The 12801-nt window shown below is 44.5% G+C and overlaps 1 protein-coding gene across 1 annotated transcript in view; it reads right to left on the reverse strand.

Moving 5' to 3' along the window:
- LOC135905968 (uncharacterized) overlaps nucleotides 1–10555 on the reverse strand; it is a 60580-nt gene extending 50025 nt beyond the window's left edge. The window contains exon 1 of the mRNA XM_065437119.2: nucleotides 10464–10555. Within this exon, the coding sequence (XP_065293191.1) occupies nucleotides 10464–10523 (60 nt within the window). The 5' untranslated portion in view covers nucleotides 10524–10555. The remainder of the gene's footprint in view (nucleotides 1–10463) is intronic.
- Nucleotides 10556–12801: the final 2246 nt, after the last annotated feature.

A 12801-nucleotide genomic window follows, 5' to 3' on the forward strand; every position in this document is an offset into this window, starting at 1 on the left:
GGCCCCTTAATTCAGAGTCCATTGATAAAATCGGGAAATCCACCACTTAACTCGAGTAGCCAATCCAGTCTGCTCAGTACCATCCGCTCCATCACTTTACCGACACAGCTTGCCAATGCTTATGGGCGATAATGTGAAAGATAATGTGGGCATTTCCTGGGTTTCAGCAAAGCCACAAGACGACTGCACTTCTAGTGGCCAGGCACAGTTGCCGTGTCCCACGTAGAGTTGTAGAGCTCCAGGAGAATTTCTCGAGCTTCTACTCCAAGATGAAAAATCGCGGAGTATGTAATTCCATCTGGTCCTGGACAAGATGACAGGCGGGAAGTATATATCGCAGCATCGAGCTCATGCATAGTAAAAAGTACATCCAAAGGGTTATCACTAGATGGAAAAGCTAATCGTGATTGCCTTGGTATACCGTCAGAGGTACTCACAAGTAATTTGCAGAGTCATCGGTAACCTCAACTTCGCCGGCCTTGCCGCATGGCCACAGCGCTGAACGGGTGCAGTTGTTGCGGAGGCGATCGAAGGCGTCGCATTATTTTCCAAATTCTACAGAGGTTTTCTCGGATCCAGAGAGGCAAGCGGCATAACGTTGTAATGGAGCAAAATGTAAGCATGCAGGCCCGTTTGATAGGCATACTGTAATATTACAGAATGTGTGGAAAGGGAAGGAAAGCGAAGTCGAGGACGGCAAAAAATTAGGTGGAGTTATCAACTTAAGACACTTGCAGGGGCAAGTTGCAATCAGCTGTAGCGCAAGAGTGGGATAATTGTAGATCGCTGGGAGTGGTCTTAGTCTTGTAGGGGACATAAAAGTAGGCTGCTGCTTCTGCTGCTGCTGTTGCTGCATCTGCTGATTATGATGAAGATTATGTTGATTACTTTGAAAAACTGAAGACTATTAAAACTGCGTCCCTATGAATATTTTAGGCCAGTGGTGTCTGACGGTATTGGGGAAAGTCGGGGCAGGCAGGCCACAACACAGCAGCAAAAGTCTGCACAGATTACTGCACATTAGCAGCGCTCTTCAGTCACTGGTAATAGGCTAGAAGTTTACGGCACCATTATACGCTACTTCAGGCACTTGTCTAATAACTTCGTACACTGCGTGTGTCCTAGGAGTCATGATGCCGCTGTAGTCGCTCCACCTTCATGGCTAGCTTTCACCCGTGAGCAAATATGTTAAAATCAAACACGAATCGAATACTGAGGCCTAGTCTGTTTTCTTTTTGGACATCTGAAATATTCAGCCAACCCTTCTTTTTACCAACATCGAATAATCATAATCAATCAGTTAGGCCACGAGCGCTCAGCTACGAAATTTTTCTTTTAATAATTCATTTGATAAAGAACGTAACCGCCAACATACTTTCCGACGCACATTACGCTTACGCTCACCCCAGCAAGCACCTTTACTCTGCAATTTCCGGAAACTGGAGGTCATGGGGTCTGACGCATGTGACACTTATGTGAGCCACTCATCCCGTCGACAGGATGTCGATGGTAGTGCATAAACCTACCGCAGTATATAGGGCGACGACTTTCAAAAGTGGAAGCAGAAATTGCCAGTTTTATCGACTACACTCGCACGAAAAGCTACTAAGGAGAGAAAGAATGCACATGGTGACCTGCACGAACAAGATCATTGCTGTATTAACGATTAACGGATTTGGTTAAAACACGTTGGCGGGCTAGTTGGTTTGAATCCATGATAGAGTGTGTAAACGCGACTGAACGAGGACGTAGAAAGAAAATAGAAACAGAGAGATAGTGCTACTTTCAACTATAGATTTTATTTTCGCACGCATCGATAAATATATACGTACAAGCAGACACAAACGTGATAGCAAAAAAGAACATTCAGTGGTCCATGTCGATGAACCGTACACATCTTCAAGTCATGGTGAAAACATATACTGCAATGGTTTACAACGATAAACCGAGGAATCGTATCTCCTTCTGAGATAGCGACACTGATGGCTTGCTCACGCACCTTTCCTCTAATTTTGCAATTTCATAGGCCTCCACAAGGGACAATGTGGAGTCCTACGATTGTGGGAGATTGTGGAGCCTATACGAGAAGCAATTGTGTCACCTCGCCTCACGTCGACGAAATAGGCACTAATAAGTGTGCCATGCAGAATGTAAATGGGGAAAACATTGAAGATATTAGAGCGGACGATCCAAAGCACGTTAACGGTAAATTATGTCTGAAGCAAGGCATTTGACAGAAGAGATAAAAGGCGACAGTACATTGGGAAGCAGAAATGAGGCGAGGCTAGAAGAATGGCACACTAGTACAAAAAAAAGAAAAGAAGATTACTGCATGCATGTCCACGCACATGCAGAAGGCACACTTGGCCCAAGTTACTCGGGACTATATGTGCTCCAAACACATGGAATACAACAGGCGTCCTCACGAGAAAAAAAGCAAGCGCAAACCGAGAGGGGAGTCGGTGCGCGATCGGCGTGCTAAGGACGTAACTTTTTACAGTGGTCCTCCAATCCTGCTCCCTGCACTTCTTTCTTAAATGCGCTGGAAAGAAATTCGAATAATTACCTAGCTTAAGATCAAAGATAACGCGCCGGCGAGGATATAAGCTTAAAAACAATGCTCCGCATTTACGCACGCAATCTTTTTACTAAACTGTACAGCTTTTGGAAAGCGCACATCTCCTTCTGTAGTATCTCTACCATCGCGCTTTGGCTTCTTCCGGGTCTCGTATATTAGATGTCGTCACTAATCTGCGACTTATAAGCTCAGCAGAAAAGAGTAACGCTATTCGTGACGAGGAAAGCTGGAGCAGCTCATTGATATCTAAGAAAACAGCACATTTGTTACGATCTATGCTTTCACTTTATCAATTCGACAATTTTGACTTAATCATCAGTACTTGGTCGAGAACCCTGCGTTATACATATATAAATAATAAACTATATTGTAGTCATAATCAAGCAGGGGACCGACAAATGTAGTAGCAAACTGCCTCAGAAAGGCCCATCTACGTTTCGATAGGTGGACAAAGATAGGTCCACTTATTGAAACCAAGGTCAACCTCTTTGTGGTACTTTATCCCTGTTTATTCCCAGTCCTCTTTCCAGGACAGACGCTGCAAGGAAGCTTCGTCACCTGGTACGCAAGCCCTCTTTAACAGAGTGGAACACCCCAAATATAAGGCACACCAGGTCGTACGAACTGAACCCTTCGCTACAACTCCGACCTCCACCCGGGCTTCACCAACGTGAGGCATCGCTTCTATACCGGCTATGGTTGGGAGTGGCTTTCACGAAGGCGTACACTACTTTGATTGGAATGACCGACAGTGCTGCATGCGACGTCTGCAGCGTGGAAGAGAACATCGAACACTTATTGTGTCATTGTCATCGATTTCAGTCGGAAAGACAAACATTATCTACCACGCTGCGACGAATGGACAATCGGCCGTTGTTTGTGCAGGTGCTGCATGAAGACCATCCCCATTGCTCGTTGGCCCACAAAGCTATGAAGGCACTTTTTTTCTTTCTTGAGGGCGACTGGCCTATGGGAACGTCTTTGACTCGCTCAGGCCCTCCGCGTGCGTGCGCGAGCTCACCGCGGCTTTCCTCTCCCTCTCCTCCCTCTCTGTACCTTACATTTCTATTCCCTTTTTCCCGTCCCCCAGAGTACGGTTGCCAACCAGACGCATTTCTGGTTAACATCCCTGCTTTCTCTATTTATCTCCTCCTCCTCCTCCTCCTAGCCCTGTTTATCTAATTTGTATACCACAGTATTAAATTCATGTATTAGATTTATTTATTCATTTGTTTGTTTGTTTGTTTGTTTGTTTGTTTGTTTGTTTGTTTGTTTGTTTGTTTGTTTGTTTGTTTGTTTGTTTGTTTGTTTGTTTGTTTGTTTGTTTGTTTGTTTGTTTGTTTGTTTGTTTGTTTGTTTGTTTGTTTGTTTGTTTGTTTGTTTGTTTGTTTGTTTGTTTGTTTGTTTGTTTGTTTGTTTGTTTGTTTAAATATACCTTACAGGCCCCTAGAGACATTGTGTAAGGGGGAGAGTACACTCAAAGGTTATAATATGCAATAATTAGAATACATATGTGAATACATATACAAAAAATACAGTGTAGGAAACTCGCTAACATACAGTAATGTGGTGTTAAAATTGTACAATGGACAAACCGAATGCTTTTGAACGCGAGATGTCACTGAACAAGAAACTTTCACTAAGTAAAATATAATCAATCGAATTACAAAGCGCACGGGACAATATTTGGCTATAACAAAACAGTATTTAAGGGATAGCAGTACATTAATAACTGGAAAGGCAAGAAAAATAACACGTTGGGTTATGTAGAGTTTGAAAAATGCTTTATTAGAAGACGCCGAAAATTTTCTTGGTCATTCTCATAGGCGATGGCGTTAGGATCAAAATCATTCCAAAGCGTAATGACTCTTGGAAGAGCGGAGTAGTTAAATAAATTATTATTTCCATAGATGCATATGAAATTGAACTGATTGTACAACCAGTGTGACCTGTAATGAGGAGTCTCAAAAGGCCAAACTGATGGCGCCGTATTATGGACGTATTTGCAGTATTTTACTGTGAGAGTAAAAAAAATGTTTATTATTTTTTAGCGGCATTTTGTACGACTGTTTGCAATAATTACACTTTCCTTTGTTCTTGAGACTGCAGCGTGATATATGGTAACGGATAACGTCATACGGCCTTCGAGATTCCTTTAACCTGCTTTCTGGACGTCTCCTCTTAGATCCTAGCGCTTCGTCCTTTCCTTTTATCTCCCTGCGCGCAGTATTTTCCTCGTACCGATTCTTGATAAACGTTGCTTGTATCCCGCCACACCGACGTGCTTTGATTGCTTATGATAGTAAATCGAGCGTTGCACGACGCGCTACACTGCAGCGAATTTCAGCTCCAATCTTTAGTTTAGCTTTGATACTGCGACGCCCCTTTGAATCACAAATGGCCTGATCATCGTCACGAGATTCGCTGCTCTTCTCTGCTCGACGCGAATCTACCAAGGTTCTTAAGTCTCGATGTTCTATTACCACAGCGACTCCACCCCCCCCCCACTTCCCCCCGAAACGCTTTGTGCAATTTCTACTTCGTTTTATTTATTTATTTATTTACTTACATACCTACAGCGCCCAATGTTGGGCATTAGAGTAGGGGGAAGGAGTATACAAATGATGGAAATACAGATGATTGATGTTACAAAAGGATAGATCTAATACACAATACAACAAAATATTGATATTGAAAACACAGTACTTAACACAACATTACACTAGAGGTTATTATGAAATACAATATAAATACACTTTAGTACATAATACGACGCAATGATAATATTAATAATAATTATAATTAGAATAATGTAATGAAAAAAAAGAACAGCGAGTAAGGCAAAAAGCCGCGGACAGGAAAGGTTAATCTCCTATTCTGTCCGAAGCGAAACACATTTTAGAGCTAAAGATATAAATGTTTCGACAACAAAGTTACGAACACAGATGGCGTTGCTGTAACAATTTCGAGCGGCAGTTTATTCCAATCATGTACAGTTTTTGGAAAGAAGGAATGCTTATACAGGTTGATACGGCATTTGTACTCTTGCACCTTTAGCGAATGATCTGTTCTAGGCGATACGTAGCTTGGGTTCTTTATGTATGTGTCCCTGCACAAACCAGTCTTGCCTGTGTAAATATTGAAGAAAAGTTTAAGCCGCAAATATTTCCGTCGGTTCTCGAGAAGTGGCCATCCCAAGTTAACACGTATTTGTGATGAGCTCTGAGTGAAATCATAGTTGGCAGTAACGAACCGGGCGGCGCGTTTTTGTAATCGTTCCAGTTGGTTAATGGCTGTGTTTGTCTCTGGGTCCCAGGCAGAGCTGCCGTACTCTAACATCGGACGAACGTTTGTTAAATAAAGCGTTTCCTTTACCTTATGGGGGGCTCTCCAGAAATTACGTTTTAGAAAATGTAACATACGACTAGCCTTTAACGCCACGCTCTCTATATGGTCATTCCAAGAAAGATTATATTTAAAGACAACGCCTAAGTACTTGTAACTATTTACCTCGATCAATGGTTCACTGTTTAGAAAGTAATCTTTAGCAAGTGGTACCCTCTTGTTAGTGAAGCGAATGACATTGCACTTGGCAGAGTTTAATTTCATGCTCCAGCTGTCGCACCGCGTGGACACTGTTAGAAGGTCATTTTGTAAGATACATGAATCGGCAGGGGCCGTAATGGTGCGATATATGCAACAATCATCAGCATACAGGCGTATGTGACTGGAAAGATGCGTTCCTATGTCATTTATAAATATTAGAAATAACAGTGGGCCCAAAACGGACCCCTGTGGAACGCCCGATAAGACTTCAGTCTCTGATGAGGTCAGTCCTTCAAGCACAACACGCTGCTTTCTACCAGTAAGATACGCCTCAAGCCATTTCATCAGTGATGCTGGAATTTTGATGGCAGACAATTTTGTGTAAGGTCGTTGCTGCCAACATGGCGGCATAAAAGGTGTCGCCAACCGAGCAGCAAAATGAAAGCCACAGAGTGGTATACTGTCATGCCAGCAGGGCAACCGCCGCTTCTACTGCATCCGCCGCAGCTGCTTGCCCGCCTATTACGGGCAGTTTAACAACCTGTGAAATTGTTCGTTTCCTCCCCCTTTCGTTTTACGGAATTCTCGAAAAACATTACGATTCTATTTGAACAAAGTATGTAATCGACGCGGCAACGCATTCCACGGGGCATGAAAGCACGAGAAGTTCAGAGCGAAGTATACATATATAGTTAGTGCGACTAGAAGCGCGATGAAAAACGTCATATGCGAATTTTCGTAGCTGTCTGAAAAACTAGATCACTCACTAAATTTATATTTTGAAAATAACCGGAGTATGTATAACCGGAGTATATATGAGCAGGTCAGTATTTAAATGTTTCTGACAATTACGGGTTAAATGACGATTGCAAAACCCTCGTTCTCGGCCCGTTTAGAGGCGTTATATGAAACGCTAAAAAAGTTTCTCCGCTTTCCTGGGAGGACCAAAAACTACACATGCTTCGTATTCTTCAGCAAATAGGGGACACTTTATGGGTGACGTCTGCCGAAAGTTTGAGGTCTGCAGGTTAATTGCATATACGTGCTTTGAAAGTAATTACCGAATAAAGCTTGCTTTCTGCCAATTTTTATGCGTTATACAAAGCATGTGGTTGCTTTTCCCCGATCACCTCAGTTAACTATGCATGGCACGGTGTTTATGTTTCAAGCATGTTGCAAGTGACGAACTATAAACGCTTACTTGGTGGAAGTTTTTTACACCCTTTGTGTAAGGTTACTTATGCAGGCGTCCAATGGTGTCATACACTGCCGGTATTCCCAATGTTTCCGACTCCTAAAACAACTACACAAGATGCCAACTTCCAATCCGATGAAGATAGAAGCGCTAAAAATATTTACTCGTTTTTTCCGCTATTTCCATGCGTCATATGAGGTTAATACTTCGTTTCTCCGGTGTCGTCGGTGTCGTCGAACAAGCCAATGCACTATGTTTGCATTTCCCGAAAATAAGGGGTAGGTTATGCGTTACGTGTAGGCAAACTTGAAAGTGTCTGGGTGAAATCCGTGTATGCAATAAACTACGTATGCAAGTGCTCCGAAGCATTACGAGCGTGTTTTAATTACGAGTGGCACACAATTTGCCCCACGCCACCCTGGCGTAACTACAAGTGCTACCAAGACAACATTGAGCGAACTTAGGGGCAACGTTATCGCAAATGTTTGTGCGAAGCGAATGAAATGCAGCTTTTGTAAAATAATTCAGTTAGCAAGTGCTCGAAAGTGTCACGCTGCCGTTATCAGCTGCGTTTTCCAATATCCCGAGAACCCTGCGTTACACAAAGCGTTAAAAAGGTAGCAGAAATGCGGGGAAGCTTCAGTGCAATGTCACACGAAATATTAATGTTTCTGGCTTAATTAGGAGCATTAGAAATAATTATTTAACCCTCATTCTCTCGGCTTTTCTTTTATTTCTTCTTTTTCTTTTCTTTTTCCTTCTTTTTTTTTATTAGGTTCGCCTTCTGACCGCTCGGTGAACGAGGCAGCTTCTTCATGTTTGGTGACAGCAAGGCCTATGTAATGGGTGTTGTGTAGGCAGACTTCAAAGAGGGCGAGTTGACTACGGACTTGGCAATAAATCACATTATGCAAGCGCTCTGGAGCATTATGAGTGGGTCTTTGGAGCGGCGCACACTTTAGCACGCTGCCCTGGATCGAAGAACCACGAATGCCACCGAGGTCACATTTATCCAGAATGGGTAAAACGCTGAATCTCTGTGCTGAATCTCTGTGTAGATCAAATATAGCCGTTGTAAAAAAAGAAGAAGAAGAAGAAGAAGAAGAAGGAAAGAAGAAAGGAAAGAAAGAAAGATCATCATCACGTGATGGCGGTTGTTGATTGATTATTGCGATTAACAACCGGTGGCATGTCCGCAACCACGACATGTAATTCACTGCGTACAAATTTGTTTCGTGCCCACGGTTGACTTCTACTGAATCTTGATGGACGGCGGGCTGTCCTCTCGAAGCCACCACGTAAGGAAGAGAAACGTTTTATGTCTTTGTGGTCTAATGTACTCCTCACCGTGCTGAGAAAAAAAATCTGACTATACGGGAGAAAATGACAAAGAACAATTGCAGCCAGCTTCGATGCGTCGTGGGAGGAGGCGTTCGCGTCGTGCAACAGAATAATTCGCCTTCGAATGCGAAACCTGTGTCATCAGTGTAGTGTCACTCTATGAGAGCAGGCAATAAAAGAAGAATATTGTCTTCCGAATGCTCAGACTCGTGCAAGCACCACCAGACTCAAAACAGAAACGTAACCTTCATTAAATTTCAGGAACTACAGCTTCGAACTAACCCGCCGTGGTTGCTCAGTGCCTATGGTGTTGAGCTGCTGAGCACGAGGTCGCGGGATCGAATCCCGGCCACCGCGGCCGCCTTCCGATGGGGGCGAAATGCGAAAATACCCGTGTACTTAGATTTAGGTGCACGTTAAGGAACCCCAGGTGGTCAAAATTTCCGGAGTCCTCCACTACGGCGTGCCTCATAATCAGAAAGTGGTTTTGGCACGTAAAACCCCATAATTTTAATTAATTAGCTTCGAACTTCATTACGAGCGACAATAGAGAAAGGAGGGCTCAGAGTTGAACTCCCAAAATTAAGACGACGCTAAGGCAAACGATTACAGAGCCTTGCAGCAGCTCTACTTGCTGGCTCAAACACACCTGTGCCAAAAACAGCTGTGCTGGCAACTCTCCATTAGCCAGAAGCATTGATACTGCGTGTGTGTGTGCGACAACATACATTTCATTTTTTGTCATCATTCTTACCGCTTACCATCATCTGCCTCTCCCGTCCCTATCTTTCACATTTTACCCTTCCCTCAGTGCGGCACAAAGAAGCATGTCTTTCAGGCTGACCTCTCCGAATTTCCATAAGTACCGTCTCTCTCATTTCAGAAACAGACCGTTTGCATTTCTAAAAGAAAATGACGTTTGTGCTCGGCGCTCCAGGTCAGTACGCATAGCCAGCGTCGTCGAGGCACTGGTAAGTCGTAACAATAAACGTTGAAAGGCGACTCAACCTCTAGTTGAAGTCGGCGAAAGACAGCGCCTTCCTGGGCGAGCTGGGGGTGTGAATGGGGTGCAAGAACCGTATAATTTAATGTGTAAACCGCTCTGGAGCGACAACGTTTGATCGACGTCAACTAGAGGTTAAAACAGCCTTCCAAAATTTTGTCATCATGAGTTATCTTTGCAATCATCATCGTCGTCGTCATCATATCACAACCACCACTATCATAGCGGGGCTCTCAGAATAAATAATATGGCACACCTTCATCATCAGTTTTCTCACACTTTTATATTACACTATCTTTGGGATCGGCCCACGAAAGACGGCTGGAAACAGACTACAAACAAACATACCCGAGACGGAAAAGTGATGGTAACTCGCCAAGGAAGACGTTGTCTTCAAACGCAAGCTGCGTGTACCACCCGCGAGGCAGCCCTCGTAGCGCATTTGGCGCGCAGAGCTTCAACGACAATGCCAAAGCAGTGTCGTCGAACAAAAACACCTTCGCAGACGTACGCTAATCCGAGCAACTCGTACACCAAAGTCAGCGAGGCTGTATAAGGGAGTTCGGCGCCCTTCATAAGTCCTATATAATGGTTCGTTTTGCCACAGCCCGAAATCTACCTGAAGATAGTTTGAAAACGTTTCACTATATACGGCGTCAATCATTCGCTATGCCCTAGCCTTTTCAAGTTCCCCCGTCATATCGGACGCATGTTACGGCACGCTGCGCCTGCCCAGACGACGCCTGTCTGGCGAAGCATACCAACGGCCTGGAAGGGCTGCGTTGCGTGGTTGCTCTTACCTTTTTTGAACGTCCTTGGTTCTTACCCGCGTTCAGAAATGTGGCTGAATTTGAAGCCATGCACGCTTGACTTGGTCTAGATGACGTATCGCGCGAACGTGCCCAAGACACTCATTGTGTTTCCTTCGGCGCGTTCATGTCAGGCGCAGGCCCCTCGGTTAACCCCCGTTGTTCTTGTTCATTACATAACAAAGGTCTCGAATCCGGCAACATTGATACCTTCAGGTAGCACGTGTGGGTTTATCGACCAGTTGCATTCACCCTAAAAAGATCGCGTACTCGTGGCGCCTGCGGCACAAAGGATGTTCCACATCCGCCGCCAAGGTTTGCGAGTGGTGGCGCTGCCTAACACTCCCAGGGTTAGTTCTAGTAGTAACACATAAATACCCCAGAAAATGGATGGGAAGACGGCGCCGCGGTAGTTCAATTGGCAGAGCATCGCACGCGTAATGTGAATACATGGGATCGTTCCCCACTTGCGGCAAGTTGCTTTTTCATCCACTTTCTGTACCCATTAATTTATAGTTTCTTTATTTCATTTAGTAAGTACAAGTAATTTCCCTTGTGTTGTTCTTGGTGTATTTGTTTGTTGGCTTCTTATAATATGATTGATGAGAATCGGGCCCCTCGATTAACCCCCTTTCTTCTCGTTCTTTGCAAATCGTCATTTTCGACATTTATAAATGCAACCACCATAGTAGGCTACGATGCAGCAATCTCCAAACTATAGGTGGGTGAAAACGGCGTAATAACGTCACAAGAACCTTCGAAGTCACAAGCATGAAAAGCCAAATCCATCTGAACGTTTCGAGTCACAAGTCATGAAGAGACAAATCCATCTACTAAACATAATTCCCGCGACACAGCCGTGCCGATGGTCTACCCATGGTACAGCTGAACGATTGCATCGCCAGTGTTCTATCTACTCGGGCGGCTACTGTGGACATTGTCAAATTCCGTCATCTTGTCGGATTCGGTAATGGCGGCATTCTGAGTTAATCAGAGGCTGATGGGGGCCTCTCGGATTTGCTCATAATACTGTCATTACCAAATTAGACATGGCGGAATTTGACAATGTCCGAAGTAGACCCCTCGGACTGCCTTACAAACTCGTTCGCCGGTTATAAAGCTGTGAAGGGGAGGGAACGACACAAAAGCGCGTGAACGGCATACATTTGATGTGTGCTGCAGACAGTGCCGCCACAGCTCATACAAAAAAGTGTAGACTCTTGCTTGAAAACATTTTGGACGCTTAAGCTTCGCCTTTGAGAGTGTAATGCGATAGCATTCAAAGATCGCCGACTGTTTCTCACGTTTCCCGGCAACTGCAGCGTATGCAACAGTCATGTTTACCGGGGAACGCTGGCGGTGAGCGCTATGCACGAAGGCGAACTTTGTGGTAGAAACGCAGCCGCTTGCATGGGCCGATCTTCTGTTATTGTTTGCACTTTTACTATTTCAGTCTCAGAAGGTCTAACACAAGATACATGCGCTGTCAGTGTTATGTTTCACGCCATTTGTTTGTGGGTTGTCATTCTCAAAGTTCTGAGGAATAACTTTGTAAAGAGTGTAAGACACGGTATGAGAAACTTTAGTGGTAGAACTTTAGTGCCGTAAGGAAAATATACGGCAATTCTCGCTCGCGGGACACCGGCGCCGACACCCTTATTGCTGTCGTGTTAAAATCAGTAGATTCTTTATGCTGGCAAACGATGTATCTTAAATGAAGTTTTTACCAGCACGGATCTGCTGCTTATTGTTAGTTCTTCAATGGGTCATCTGCGAAGCAGTGACGCAAGTGTCAAAGGACTGGTAAACCCTCGCCTAGTCAAGTGGTATACAGCGGCTAGGCTCGAGCGAGCGCAGCTGCGACGCCTCCTCTCAGCGGATCACGTGACTAGAAGCCAACCTTCACACTTGCGCGCCGGCCTCTGAAGGTGAAATGCGTGCAGAGATTAACCTTGGGAGTCGTACCTCGAGGAGCAGCGCTTTCTCTCTAAAGCCACAGCGTACAAGCGAGCCTCCACTTTAATCATGAACCACTTCAGTGTTTCTCATTTTTTTTTTTTTCGTAGGTGACGCACCCCCAGTGTCATTTTTTTCTCGGATACCAGAAAAGGAACAGAACGGCTTATTTTCGGTTATGCAGAAGGGAAATTGACACAGACAATCGCAAATTAACCCTTGTTATGGTCTTCAGATTCCTGTCTTCGTTGGAACTTTGAAAGAAGCACGGCGCCACCTGCAAGGCGTGAGACGTGGAATCGAGTCCGACTACGTTCTGTGGTGCGACTTCCTGCCTCAGTTGGCTACCGAGCTATCAAATGCAAAGCACCTA

This window comes from Dermacentor albipictus, chromosome 5 (assembly GCF_038994185.2).
Source record: "Dermacentor albipictus isolate Rhodes 1998 colony chromosome 5, USDA_Dalb.pri_finalv2, whole genome shotgun sequence".
Taxonomy (NCBI): Eukaryota; Metazoa; Arthropoda; class Arachnida; order Ixodida; family Ixodidae; genus Dermacentor; species Dermacentor albipictus.